The following is a 15763-nucleotide window of genomic DNA, read 5'->3' on the forward strand; positions in this document are numbered from 1 at the left end:
ATCGTTCGCTTTCGCGAAACGGGACAGGGCCTTCTCGACGACGCGAAAAAATACTCCAGAATTAGGTACCCTTGAATCTCTCCTTTGAAATGCCGTACGGGGAACGAGAGCGAGCGCACTCGTCGCTCAAACACCGAAATTCAAACGACTTTCCTTCCCTCCCGGCCTTTCTCTCTTGTGTGACCTTCCGAGGACGTACGACGTCGTTCCTCCGCGCCTTCCTAGCGATCGCTCGCTGCTCCGCTCGAATGACGCGCGCATAAGTTCCATACTCGATTTTCCAAGGCTGACTCCTAGCCACGGACTTTTCACACGTTTTTTCCAGCACTGACAGATCCCTGCTCTTGAGCTTTTAATAGACGCTATAAATCGTTCGCGTCCGTACAAGTGTTCGCTTGATCGAAGACGAATCGTCCCGGTCGCCGAAGATAAATCGCGCTAGCACGATTTTCTAATTAAGCCTCGTGTCAATTGGCCGGCTCTTACAACGCCGCGTTTATTTCAGCCTTATCGGTATCCATAAGACACCGTTATGCAACTTGTACACGCCTAAGTCGATCGTATCTCTCGAATGGCGATAAAAAAATCTCCAACGACGAAGTATTTATCGAATAAAGCCTCGCGTGAGTTTTGCTCGAAATCGTATCGTAGTACGCGAGAAACGGATCCGGCGCGATGGAGGATCAAGAATACTCGCACACTCGCAAATTCTCAGGAATGTTGCCCTAGGTCGTACTATCGCGGATCGTACGCTGACGGTGTAATGGGTAAACTCGTCCTCTGGTGAGAGACGAATGATGCGGATTACGGAACAAAGAGCTTCAATCGGGATTCATCGTCGGTCAACGAGAAAGTCGCGTGGTCCGACTGACGCCTTTTATCGCTCGTCCACAGGCGGCGATGGTTTACGAAGCGACAGGAGATCAAACCGTTATCAAAACAATACGATGCTTTGTCGAAGCTTTTACTTTACGCGATCTTATCGATCCCATCTTAATTCCAAGAGCGAGGAACGCCCACGCATGGTACAAACATCATAGTTATTTCAGAGTATCCTATCTATAAATCGAATCGTGGATCAAAGATGGGTACAATGTCTCGTACGACGTTCAATTATGGCATCGATTTTACGTTTAGATAAACTTTCTCTTTCCAATTACATACCTGTGTCTTTTCTTGATATTCAACGAAATACTTCTATTATTCTTTTGCGTTACGTGTAGCAGTAACCAGTATACGTATAACGTAAAAGAAAACTAAAGCTCATTTTTTTCGATCGAGTACCGGCCACGGGATTAGCTTCCACGGATTCATTCCTCTTTTTGTAGCTCAATAAATCGACAGATTCGACTTCTCGATTCGACTCATTTCTGCTTCGTAACCAGTACGTGTCATTAACTAAACGCAGAAATGCATAAAGATCGATTGAATAATAGAAAACCTGTATCTCGAGCGGGGCAACAACTTTCCTTGCAGAGATTCTGCGCAGGCCACGATGCGTTTCATATGCATGATATACATTTCAGCCTGTCAACGACCATTGTCGTGCTAACTGGCCTATCGTGATCTCTGTTATACCAAAGGACAGACGTAATTATCCGATGGATTATATAGTTTGCTAATATTTTTCTTCCTACGATTAAGGTCAAAGACCTTGTGTCCCACGACGATCAAGTCCATTCATCTTCTTCGACGATTAAGGTAAACCTCGTGCGATCGCCAACTACGAAATATCTGTATTGTTGAGAACGAAACGAAGCCCGCAAGCGTTCAGTTCGTCGCGTTAATCCTCGGGGGAAAATGGGTCGAGCGATACATCGTGCCAATAGGCCACCGTTTATCTGTACCTGAAATTATTCCTACGGCGTATCGCGATTTCCTGATTATTCGCCAGTCTTAGACAGAGTTATCGGCAATCCGCATAATGACCGGTGTGCCAAGTAGTTTATTTATAGGCATTCGACGTAGTCAGTAACCACGAACGGCGTAAACACTTCACAGAGAAGAAACACTTCACAGAGAAGTAACTGTGGGACGTCAGAGCTTATTGATCGTTGCAACTAATACTATCTGGCAGTCGTCTTGCATTTCGTTACGCAAAAACAGAAACGTTTCATTGGGAGTATCGGGCGTATTTCCGTCTTTCAAGGCGAAGAAGCTTCGAAAATGTTCGTTGTTTTGTATTTTATATAAACTTTGTTTATAATTATTGCAAACAAGATGTTATATCGTAAGTGAACGAGGTTGCGCGTCGAATTAAACTTCGCGTTTGAATTTCTTCCAAAGAAATGTTTATATTTATCGAGAAGCAAGCTTCAACTATTTGATCCAACGAAGGATCTTATAGCATTCTCGGATCTATTAAAAATTCACATCGATAGACTAGAAAAATAAAAGATCGGACTTGTACTTTACACCCTCGGAAACAAAGTTAATCTAGTAGAACTCAATGAGTAAATGATTTCAAGTACCGTTCGATTAATTCCATGAAAACGATAATATATTACAGTTTTTGATATCTCACGCGAGCCAGACCAGTCATCTAGAATGGAGCTGGTCGCCTACTCGCTATCTTTCTCGTTTCCGCACCGCGCTGGTTGGAAAATAGAATATGTAATTATATTTCACAACGTTCCTGATCGAAGACAATAGCCGTTCCCGTGGGTTACAAGGTTCGCGATGGAAAACGCTTAAAACGGAAAGGGATTCGAAGAAGCGGAAGAGAAGCGCGCTCAATTGTTCTTTGAAGAAAAAGGCTGGCTGCGTGGACGAGCCAAGGGGTCATACCCAACCCCGGAGCAGGTTAAGAGTTCTCTTCCTTCGGCGACAATGCTACCGACGCCGCGACGCGACGACACGTTCCACGTGTCTCGTCTACGCCTTTTCAAGCTAGACACAAGCTCGAGTGCCAGCGGCTACTTGAAGCGTGTACAATCGTAACTATGCAACGCGAATTAATTAGCACGGAATCACCGGAACATTTCGTTACTATCGTTGGACGCGGTCAATGACTCGGCAGACCTTCGCACTGTTTTTTCTCCCTCTCCAGATAATACGAGCAGTCGCTCGCGCACTCTGTCATTCAGGCTCATTGTTTTTTTCCACTCTCTACTTTGTTTACCTCTCTCTCTTTCTCTCTTCCTCTCTATTCAACTATGACCGGTATTGTCGTGGAGTGGACACGTTCTCGTATCGTCATGGCCATTTTAATGGAAAAACGAGCACGCTTTTCACGTCCATACGTTTCGAGTTGACGCGCGATCTTTCGATGAATCGTGAACATCCCGCTGTGCATTTAGAAAAGGCACACATCAGAGATAAGGAGAACGAAAATAAAATAACTGGCGCTTTTGTATCGTATTTATGCACGTATTTTCTCGATAACGAGTATTTATACTTTGATTGCATGAGTAATGCGTTTTCAGGATTTTGTACTCGGTGATAGCGTGTCTGATCAAAAGCGTATTAATGCTCTTAGATAATTAAGCTTCTGCGGCCTTTGCAGCTTTTGGTGGAAACAGAAAAGGAAGAATCGACAACGAGGGTGAAATAATTATGCTCCGCCGAAATTTAAATACAAATCCATCGAGAATCGTCAAAGTACATAATTACTGGCAGCTTTGATACTTATAGAACTCGGAGGTCTCCCGAGGATATTTAAATAAAATTAAAGAAGTACAGAGCGTTTGCTTTCGTCGAATGGAGCGTAAACGAAATGTTTGCGGCATACTGCTCGTTAAGTATTTTCCTGTTCGAGAGGACGAAATCCCTGTTCTCGAAAGTCTTAACAAGGACCCTTGGAAACTCTTCTCTCCTCTTGAACACGGCTTCATCGCCGGCAACGGGGTCGTGGTCTTGTTATCTCGAGTCAATGCAATTCGTGTACAACATTGATTCATCCGATGTTATCCGTTTTGTTCTGTCCCAGGGACTGAATGCAGCAACATGATATTTACCACATAGTAGACTCGAGCACCTGCGAGTCTTCAGATAGCCCGTATGATTCGTAATTGCTTCACCACCACTGAAGTGAAGACCACCAGAGACTCCGAAGAGAGTCTCTGAGCAAAGGTAGCCCTAAGAATTTGAGAAAAAATAAAAATAGTAGTAGGGGAAAATCTTGCAGTACCAGCCGGCATACAGTACCGATCAAAATTACTTCTGACTTTTCTCACGTGCACTTTTATTTGCATAAACGAATTTTTCCATATTTCATATTCCAAGTGTTAAAAATTAATTGATATTTCATTCCTCGGCTAAGTAAATGTTCTTTTTATACTGTGTATACCATATCTAGCCTATTAAGTGTAATTACCAGTTTTACAACTTTCTTTGTATATTATATATGTCATAGCCTGAAACGTTTCCACGTGTTTGTCGTTCACAGCCGACCACCCTACTATCGTCCATCGATCAGCCATCGACCAGTACAAACCAAACCTTTTTCATCTGCAAGTTCAATCTGTTGGCAACTGATAGTAAATTAGAAAATGTTCGTTTGGAACCTTCTTCTATCCTTGCTCGCAGAAAAATGTCTGAAATTCCAAAGCAGAAGGGAGGAAATTGGATAGAGGGAATATGGATGCGACATTAAAGCTATTCCTCGAAAATAAAATGAGTCAAGTACAGACCGTAGAGATTTTCAATGTTCCAAAAACGACGAACGTGAGGGCTGCTCACGCGTCGAATGCACAGACAAAGAAAACATTAGTTACTTTGCTTGTGATATATTTAAAGATAAAATTTGAATAAAAATATGTGTCCAAAGATCCACATATTCTTTTTTTATGTTATTAAGCATTTAGGCCGAAAAATCTATTAATTGAAAAATTTATCGGTACGATAATTTTTCGTTTCCTATAAATTTCGACATTTTCACAAAATTAAGTTCCATTTGTACAAACTCATTTCCTAAATTTTGATTTTTATCGACTTTAGCCCATGGTATAACAAAAAGCAAAGAATTTAACACTCTCTATACAGCCACAAGCTACTCATTATTTAAAATATATATCTCTGTTATTAAACATCGAGTAATTATTACTCGCTCTACCTGCAATTTGACTTTTGCGATCAATAGTACAAAGATAAAAAAGAAACGTATCTGCAACTATCTCCGCAATCGTAGGATTCACAAAATTACACGTATCAAGGCACATTTTGTCATATACCAAAGAAACGGAAGCAAGTGGAACACCGTTGAAGCAACAGAATTCAACTAGAATTAGATAGAAGTCTCGTAAGCGTGGGCTTTTTTATCATTTGGGCAGTCTACTCTGTTTTTCATAAAGTTGCATATGTAACAGAATACGCGTCTTTGATTTCTCTCGTAACTTTAATTCACTCACGTCGCTCAAATAAATATCAACTCGCCACACACTTTCGTTCTGCTAAAGATTTACTTCGTCGTAGATTTATCATTCCAGTTTTACCTTGTAGTCTACCTCACTTTCAAACTATGCTATACCACGATCGACGAGAAAAAAGCGACAAATTCACCGCACGTACGGTATTAAGCAAGAACTTAATAACTAACCGGCTTCTCGACGATCGTAGCTGGCTCCATCATATTTGCCAGCCAACACGTTACACGCCGTATATAAGATGGGATACAGCACGATATAATTGTGCACTAAAGTTAGAAGCTAATTCCACGAGCCTAACTGATGCTACTCGCGCTGCACATATTAGGGATGTCCTAACGAAGATTTGGCGAGCCGACGACAAGAATCGAGCATACAAAACGCATATACATTTTCGCTCGTTATACGACACTGTTATACGATCGAAAATCGGACGTTTGCTTCTGCTTGCGCAAGAATGCGTTACGAGCATGCATAACGAGGCAAAACACGGGCTACAAAACTGCGTGGCGTACGGGAAAGGAATCGAACGGTCAAATCCTGGCCGTGTAACGGGTCACAACCATGAACGACTACAGTATGCCAGGTGACATCCGATCTCGGCACGCTTCACCATCGATTTTCGTGAATCTTCGCCGCCTAAGTCGTTTGAGATCCTTGAAACGTTAAATGTCAAAGTTCACGCCTCACGAAGATCGAACGAATCGTGTCTTGCGTGTCTTCGAACTCGATCGAAGCTCGAAGCGAAGGTTGAACCTATACATCTGTTCAATGTCTTCGAATACCGCAATTTCATGGCCGAAGGTGAACATGTTCGAAGGCTACGAGGCTTGTAGTTTTCGCGTGTTACCTTATAATTCTAATTAAGATTATCGCATATGATCTTCCTACCAAGTTCGTTTCAACGGTTATCCGACGAATGCCGGTTTCTCAACTGACGAGCTAAGTATCCCGATTAGTCTGTTACGAAACTCTGACGGGTAACAATGTATATTCTTACGTGTCTGAAAATTCTAAGAATCTACACTACGTCGTTGCGATACTGTTTTAAGAAAATGCATACGCCTCGGGGAACGAACAATTAATAAATCGCAGCTGCACGCTGTGAATCGCGTCGTGCTTGCAATTAAAAATCGATATCCCAATTACGAGCTTCTGTGTGGAGAAATAGCTGCGATTCTTTTACGGATTTCTTTCGGACAACAGATTAGATCGATAAAGAGACGCTTGTGAATCTTGAAAACCTTTACTAATATAATTCTACCACTATCTGTTCTAGGAAACGCGCAGTATATATAATACATCACAGTCATCGCGGATTAAAATATATTATAACGAGAACTCATAAAATCTCGAAACTTTATAACAAGATCGTCTAAATGGATGCGGATCTTACGTGTAGTTTGCAGTTCAGTTATGCAGTGCAAATTCGTATAAACTTTTCTACCAAGCTTTTCAAATCTGGCGAATCACGAAGCGTTACTATCAAGTTGCATTGCTCGTCTGCATCTATAAAAGTAACAACTCGAAAGTACAATAGTCCGTCTGTATTTCTTAGCGGCGCAAAAAGGCGCAACTCGGTTTTGCGTTTATCGATCGAACCATGGAGGAGAAGACCGTACGACGTCAGCTTTAACGTGTATATAGAGAGATTCTCTCTACGATACGCTGCGTCTCGAGTATACCCGGAGAACGACAATTCCGGTCCACTTCCGACTGGCTAATGTGAAAAACCTTGCCCTTCTTTGTCGTAGAATTTCATTTAGAGACCAGTAGCTTATCGATTCTCAAAGTGGAGCAGACCTGTAACGAAGCAGACTCGCCGCGTTTCGCTTCCGATACACCGACTACCGCGAGGAACAAAATCCACACAATTGCCAGATAGAAAGAAACGGGTCAATGATCGAATAACAGGAAGCAATTTCGAAAGATCGAAAAAAAGTCTAGGAATTACGACAATTCATCCAACAGATTCCTCCACGAAGATCTTTCTAAATCTTGCTGCCACAAAATAGATTAGGCGAGCAATTAGATTCTCGTTTGTTCGTTAAATACATATTAAACGAGACAAAGTATTTTACAACGACACGAACCTTCAAGAAATTCCATTAATTCTAAAGGCTAATGTCTAGAAAAAATGACGCGTAAAAATTTGTCTTTCGATGAAGTAGTAGATAAAGAAACATACTCGCCTTCGCTCGATCAATCGTATAAGGTAGCCCCACTATACGAGAGTCTATCGAATGGACATTTAATTCGTCAGCGTGAAAACATCGTAAAAACGAAACAAGTATCGTTTTTAGAAGCTCACACCCACGAACAACTTAAAGCTTCTCTCTCTCCTATTCTATGTTGCACGACTCGTGTGCGCGTAAACGTGCTCTCTCGCCTCTACGGTATATTTATAGAGATTTGGCGCAATGCGTGGGTGGGGCAAGTTCGTGAGCACTTTCTTTGCCTCACGGTCCACGCACACGCGGAGTATACGTGCCGGCTCTCGAAGAAACATTCATACATGCGGGTAAAAATACGTGGCTCGGCCAAGAGATATTTGGCGAGGAATCGACTGAACAGGCGATCGACTTTCTTTTTTCCTTTCTTACGTCTTCCCTCTTTGATTATCGCCTTTCGTTTTATTTTCTCGCAACCATTGAATTTTTCGCTTTAATTCCATTGCACCGTGATCAACCCCTTGCCTGTTCCTTTAATAGCAATTTCAGTAAACACTGACTACTCGTTACTGCAACAGTCTGTTAGATAAACAATCCGTGTTTAATAATTGAAATTAATTATTAAATGATTGACAAGGAGTTAATTAATTCGTACGACTGGTTGCCCATTTAATGAGGAAAAGGTCGATGTTAGAAAAACGCAAGAAGATCCACAAGAAGATTGATAGAAAATAGGAAAGAGAAGATAAAGAAGAAGAATAGAAAAGAAAGTATTCACAGAGCTAGAAACGATGAACTTTCGGGGCGAGAATGAAAAAATTCAAGTGCAAGTTCCCCGGTCGGCGTCTCGCTGAGCGACCTCGGCACGCGTGTTCTGCCGCAAAGAAGAAATGCACTCTCGGCATATAGCAGCGTCACGGCGAAAACCGGCTGCAAAAGGGACACGCTGCTTAAGGAAAGAAGAAGGAGCGCCTCCTTGAGAGCGAGCAGTCCCGCCAGAATCCCGGTGATTTTTCTTCGCCACCGCGAACCGTTCCCCACCTTTGCGTCGACCAGGTCCTCTCGTGAGCTTCGCGAGACCCGTTCAAGCCTGGCTCTCCCGAACCTGAACCTCCTCGCGATATTAATTCGAAATTCTATGGAAGAGAACCGGTGAATCGAATAACGAGCGATGCGCGATCGCAAGGAACGCCATGCACCGGAACGAACAAGAGGTCTTCTCCTTTCGTAAAAAAACGAACGAGTCTTAGTATATTTAGGATCTTCAGAACGAGGAGGAATTTCTTACAAAATGTAATCGGATCGTAAGATTCGACGAGTGAAAGTAAACGGCGAAATTCGAATACCTCTTCGATGGAATTTACAATCGTAACGTAATTAAATTGATAGAGAGACCGCATTAGAGGAGATGTCACATGAAACGCTTCTGTTAGCAGAGAAAAAGGAAATATCTCGAGCGGTGGTATTTCAAGAATTCTTCGAATACTTGGAATATACATATCTGCAAAGCAAGTGGAAATATGACAGAGGCGAAGAACCAATGGCTGTAGCGAGTGGAAAGAAGCGACGTGAGAATGTAATAAAACAGTAGCAAAATGTTTAAAGAATATAAACGAGTTAGAAAGTGGAGAAGGATGAAGCAACTGAAGGGCATCCCTAATTATGGCATGGAGAAAAGTTAAGAACAAAGTATTATACCCGTGCGTGGAGGAAGGTTCTTGCAAACGACTCGAACTTTCACCTAAGACGCGCGTCTATTGGATAATTGAGTTAATAAGTTCTATCAGCATAATAGAATGTAATTAAAGTAAACAGCGCATAATCGCGGTCAGAAAAATACTCATAGAGAACGATTTCTCGAGTCCTGAGTATTATGAGAATTCCTGAAGACGGGGCGAGACACAAAGCGTGTAATCATGCAAACATCTTCCTTCGTCCATGCTCGAGGCTAGCTACCGGTTGTGTCCATGGGACGTGGGAACCGCAAGTCCCAGACGCTGCTTGAAATTTCGAATTCATGGATTCCATTGTACACCATAAAGCAACCATGTAGTCTCGCCGAGTGACTTTGCACTTTAACGAAGGACTCTCCTTATCCGCTGGCCGCCAATAATTTTCCAAACGTTCTCCAAGTATTCCTACCTAAATTTTAATTATCTGAATTGAAACGCTCGACAAATTCGCGATAAGAATTGATAATACATACATAATTTTGAAACATTTTACGATCAAATTCCGTTTTAATGACTCACGAAACGATCGTTGCGATAAATCAGACGGTTATCTGAAAAACTCGATATACTAATGGAACTTTACTTCGTTTAATCTTACGATACTTTTATCAACTTGTTATTAAGCATGTATCGAACGTTAAATATAAGAAAACACATCGTAGCCGACGTTATCGTTTCGGGTCTCCTAACGACATTCAACTTCCATATACACGTATTATTCTCTGCTGTTATGCATCTCGATAACACTAGTACAATTCAACGACGCATATCTATGATGCTCCGTGTAGATACACATCGATAAGTACCGCGAAGAAGAACAATCATACCGCGTGTAAATCGTTGCCCCTGTTTCTATTCTCGAGAATGCTCCTCTTAAACGAGCAAACCGAGTCGTGGTGAACTTATAATCGTCTCGATTCCTCGGTTAGAGGGAGCTCGAGGTTCATTGGAACGCGCCGAGAGAAAAAGATTGTAACAAAAATGTCGGGAATCTCGCTGTTGGGAAGAGATAACGGAGCGTAGTTCGTAGGAAAAAAATAACGCGGCAGGTAAACGATAAGGGCAAGCCAGATAAGAACGATATCCAGTGGAACAGCAAGTTACGTACCAAGAAAAGATGATTTCGTCTATCAATTACATTATGGAGAAGTGATTATACACCGTCGTGTTATTTCGTCATATAATTTCGTATCAGCCGATTTCAATTGATTTATTCGTTTCGATAAATCTTACTTTACAATGTGTGTATCTCGTTCGTATTTACGAGTAATCCATTGAGAACTTTCAACGTAGCTTGTACGTCAGAGCAAGTTCTTGCGACGAATCTTTCTTCTTTTAGAAAAATAGATTCGATTGGGTGGGGAAGCGTGTATCTTTTAAATAGTTGGCATTAGAACTGGCAATTTCTAATGTGTATAACGTGCATACATCATAGAATAATAATTATAATAATTATAATAAAAGTAATGCGATAAGCGTAATTCTGTTTGAATGAAAGTCAGTACGAACTTTACACGACAAACATCTGTATATTTCTGGTAATCGCAAAACAAACGAAAAGTCTACATCATGGCAATTGGATTTGTTATTTTAGCACACGTAATAACTCAAACATCTCCGATACCGAAAAATGTTTTCTAAGAAGTGGTTTAAGCGCCAATTTTGACACGAAAGTTTAACTCGAAATGAAAATGATCGTGGATTTTCAACAGATTCGAAGAAGAATACCTGTAAAATTTAATCGGTCAAGTTTTTCGTTCCACGTTGTTAAGTGGTTTACGCTCAATTTACCGGCTGGCTGACAAATTGTCTGTGAAGTTTTTGCACCACTTGAACGCTCGAAAATTTTGCCTTCATTGCCTACAGGGTTCTCCTTTGAAAACGCCTTCCCAGCAAGACCGTTCTTTTTCGCTGCTCGATATCGATTCTCGAGACACGTAACCACCCTTCAGCGTCTGCCCATCCTCTCCGAGATATTTGGTACCTTTTTAGATACTCCAACTCCGAACAGAGAAACGCACCTGACCTTACTCTCTGTCTGAGACACGAGCGAAGAATGTCGTACCATGAAATCATCGGTTAGCATACAAAGTTGAGCCTGGTATTTACGTTTCCAATTGCCTGTACGATTTCCAACGGAAGAAATGGAGAGAGAGGTAAACTCGTTGATACCCGAGACTTGCCAACTGGGAACTTGAACAACGTTGAAGTCGTGAGATGTGCCTTTCGAATAGAAAATTTCAGAAATGAATATCACTAGTTGGAAAAACTAAAGTAACCAAATAAAATAATGGAAATGTAAAGAAAAAAGCTGGTCAATCTAGAATGTGATATTATCCGACCTTCGATTAGTCATCTAACTTTAGCGTTCTACTACCTCGTCAACGATTGTTTTGTTTCTTTTTGTTGCTTCTGCAGAAACGAATAAAAAAAAAGAGCTGCTTTTATTCGCCTATTACTCAACGGAAACAGCTCATCGAGCGGTACACCTTGCAAAACCGACGTCATTGGATGACAATCGGAGAGAAGGAAACGACGACGCGACACGTTTCTTCGTGAAACAGACCCACAATAGGCTCGAGGAAAGAGTCAGTTGTGCTCATAAGTAAATCGAGAACACGGATAAAGTCGCTTTCGTTCTTCGAAACCGATGGCTCGTGGAATCACCCGAGATTTCATTCTTTTGTTACTTATTACTCAATGATCGACAAGAAAACTCTTATATCACTACGAAGTCGAACAAAATGAGATTGAAAAAGCTAAAACTGCCGCTTGTTCTTCGAAAATTTAGACAGCTCGTGAAATTAACGAAGAAAATCGAGGTGAAATGAGAATTCAGCCGCAATTTTCTTACGTCATTCGGCCGCGAGATTGTAATTCAGAGTGCGGAGGAGCGGTATCCCCTGTAGTACACGTACAAGAAAACGATTCCTGATTTCGTCGTGCTGGAGAAAGTAACTCGAGTGCTCGTAACCTTCGTGCTTTTCCCGCCTACATCGTCTTACTTCCATTTTCCACGATCCCAATGCAAAGAAGTCGCGTAGGTGATCAGGAAGAATTCGAGACAAATCTCCCGTTCTCCTTGGTTTGTTCGTGAATTCCACTGCTCTGCTACTATCATAAATTAACTCGAAGGTGTATCGAAAATACTTTGATATTCTTTCAGAAATTGTTGTGCAATAATCGCATAGAATAACTCGATTAACATCTTTTTCTAAGCGGAACACGTCGTTTCAACGTTTGTAATTTAATGTTTATAGCTTAAAATTAACTTGATATCGAGAGAGAAAGACCAACCAAGACCATTTTTCAAATCACGAGATCTGGAAGCGATTAAAAACAAGATCAGTACAGCGAACAGCTTATCGACACAAAATAAAAACTCACAGAATTGCGGTATTTGTTGACAAATATATAAAAGCAATGAAAACAAGCACGTATTTCATTATATCTAATTTAACGCAAAATCATATTACGCTACCTAAATTATCTAAGAGATCAGAATTGGTTTAAAAAAATTAAGAGCGTTATTTCGTTTTCTAGAATACTTCTTGAAAATTCATTGTCTAGAAAATTGTTTCATGCATCGGTACGAATACGATATACGAACATTACGGTCATGTTTCTCTTACAATAAATCGTCGTTACGTGGTTAATTGTTTTTCCATACAAGACCGATAAGGACTTGCATTTACTGCACTTTGACGCGAACACGATCAAAGGAACGATCGTGTTATGGTCGTTGTACAGACGCATACGTACGCAACGTGGAAAATAATTACCTCAATTAGTCATCTTCAAATCGATTTTAAAAGCATGGACTCGCCTTTAACTGGAGCAAATATTTGATAGCGCAGGTATAAGCGCGAGAAACTTCATCGATCGACAAATTTCTCAAACAATACAGTTTTATCGTTAAATCAACAACACAGAAGAAACATGGCTATCATCTTGCGTATCCCGTCTGCGTAAACCAAATTTGAAAAATCTACAGGCCGAGTGCGACTTATCGATATTTCGAATGTCCTCCACGATTACTCGATTTCATTCACTGCGAAAGACCTCTTGCACAATTGAACTAGTATTATTAATATTATTAGGAATAGTATTATTATAACCTACAATTTGTACCTTGTCAATTCACTAATATTATTGGTTAGTAATATATCGTATGAAATGACCAAGATATCGTAACTTGTCGAAAAAGATGAAACAGACATTTGTATAGACAGAAATGATATTTCAGCTGGAAATTTTCAAAGCAAAACTCTCTCTGTATTCTCCCTTTCTCTGTCAAGAGCATGGCGAGGCACGCCCGTGTCGTACGTGTACATATGCTCGCGAGCAGCCGTTAGCGGTTAAACACGAACGCGTCCTGTATCATGATTCATGAGGGAATATGAGCAGAACGTCAATGAATCGTAATACATAATGACATATAGAATCAACTATGCTTTCATATCGAAACGTTCACAGATTAACCTAATCTCGATATATCGCGCATCGAAACAATAGTTGCGATAATCTTACAGATTGTACACCGTGCCTTACACTATACCCTCGAAAGCAAGGTTATCATTGAATACTCATAGTCTTCTGTATTCCTTCTTCTGTACCTCGATCACGCTATTGTACATCCAAAATAACCGTTACTTTGCGCATGTACATTGACATTTCCATGAATCTTGAATATCGATTTATAACTTAAGAATATTCATAAAGTGAAAGATGTGTTTGATATTCGCAGCTCCACTGCGACATAACACTAACGCGAGTAACGAGGCAACACAGTATATAAATTGTACACTTATCAAATATGTATTTTAATTTTTTTCAGTGGCAAAGACCGAGCAGCAAGAAATTCACCGATCTCCGAACCTGTACGAGCAAGAGAGATCGCGGGGAACAAAAACGACGGCTTGGAATGCGTGAATGAATTATTTATAGAGAACAGAAAGTAAGGAAGATGACGAACCTGAGTGGCATGATTCTCAGTCCTATGCATACAAGCTTAGATGCGCGTGAATTCTTTTGTGAAAACGTACGGGAGAAAATAGTAAGCACGTAAGATCACACTGATAAAGAACGACCATTTTCGAAATAAAATCCTGAAGCAATTATTAGTTGCTCTATAAATCTTAAATAACTAATTTTCGGTGAATAACGGGTATACTTGCTAGAATCACTACAAGTTCACACACAAAAGCGCGCGCGCGCGCGCGCGCATACACAGATAAAAGTATACCAGGTTTATAGGTAGCTGAAAGTTCAAAGTTCGGACTGTAACTAGATATTTAATATAAAATTCAATAAACTGTATATTTTACAAAAGCGTATGACGAATATTATTTCAGGAATAAATAATATATGATGAATGTATAATACTAAGAGAAGTAAAGTACTATACGAAGACTAACATACTTTAAAATAATCTCTAAACGTATTGTTTTAGGGTAACGGAATTCGTATCGTAGATCGTAGTAAGATGACAAGTTACTGTCATACACCGCCGCACCGGTAGTCATCGAAGATTTCATGAGAAAGGAAGCGAAGAAGCACAGCGATGAGTAGACCCGGGGTTGGGTACGCAGAGAAAGGAGGGGATATACCAAAGGAGAGAAGAACGTCGCCCGCGGCTAGCAACCGCAAAGGCAAAACTCCCGTGAGTGGTTTGCCACCGTGAACTGGTTTTGGGGGGTATCCTTGTTACGCGTTGGCGAAAACAACGGGTCAGCATCCGATGCACTTCGACGTGTATACTATTCGGTGTTGTCTTATATGAGTATATCATAAAAGAACAAAAAAACGATAAAGATAGATAGGTGGAGGAAGAAACAGTCTCAAGTAGACTTACCCAGAGTTCTGTACCCCAGCTCATGTTTGCTGGGCTGGGTAAACCAGGCACAAGCAGGTTTGGTCTCACTCGACACTTCACATGTAGCGTCGCAATCCAAAAAGCACTTCTTATATATCGAACACGCACAAAAAACGCATGAAAAATCACGCGTTATACCCACCGCGCACGATCACTGAAATACCTCCAACATGTCGGCCCGTAACCACTGACTGGCTGGACCCAACTGTCCATCAAAAACCGCCCAGAATTCTGCTGTAGCGCACTCTATCGAACTTTTCCAATATAAATAAGTGTTAAGTGGGGAAATATTTTGCCATTGGTCAAACATATATTGGCGGGTATATTTCAAATTCTTCTTTGATATAACGAATAATAACAATGCCATAACGTTGAACAACGTTTGTTAAAAATTGGTTTATTAATTAAGGAAATAAAATTGTTACTGCATATATTTATTCGTTTTTTTTTTTTTTTTTTTTTAGATAGGTTTACACGATAAATAGTTTATATATTGCTTTAATAACAAAACAACAACTTCTTAAGCGTTTTATATCTTTCCTTTCTTAATTTCCTCTATTCTGGAAAATAAATCAAAAATAAATCAATCGATTGATAATTTAGCACTAAAATATTATTTCC

General features: G+C 40.6%; 1 protein-coding gene and 1 long non-coding RNA gene across 6 annotated transcripts in view; one reads left to right on the forward strand and one right to left on the reverse strand.

The window, feature by feature from the left end:
• LOC126916683 (formin-binding protein 1-like) overlaps positions 1-15377 on the reverse strand; it is a 30571-nt gene extending 15194 nt beyond the window's left edge. For all 4 annotated transcript variants that reach the window (XM_050722712.1, XM_050722711.1, XM_050722710.1 and 1 more), the window contains exon 1: positions 15122-15377. In XM_050722712.1, coding sequence (XP_050578669.1) covers positions 15122-15145 — 24 coding nt within the window. In that variant the 5' untranslated portion in view covers positions 15146-15377. The remainder of the gene's footprint in view (positions 1-15121) is intronic.
• On the forward strand, positions 1570-15267 carry LOC126916687 (uncharacterized). Of its 2 annotated transcripts, none has more exons than XR_007710706.1 (3): positions 1570-1701; positions 14105-14331; positions 14720-15267. It is a non-coding gene; the product is annotated as an uncharacterized LOC126916687 (long non-coding RNA). The 2 variants fall into 2 exon arrangements; XR_007710705.1 differs by having other exon boundaries at positions 14105-14323.
• Positions 15378-15763: the final 386 nt, after the last annotated feature.

Source organism: Bombus affinis, chromosome 5 (genome assembly GCF_024516045.1).
Source record: "Bombus affinis isolate iyBomAffi1 chromosome 5, iyBomAffi1.2, whole genome shotgun sequence".
Taxonomy (NCBI): domain Eukaryota; kingdom Metazoa; phylum Arthropoda; class Insecta; order Hymenoptera; family Apidae; genus Bombus; species Bombus affinis.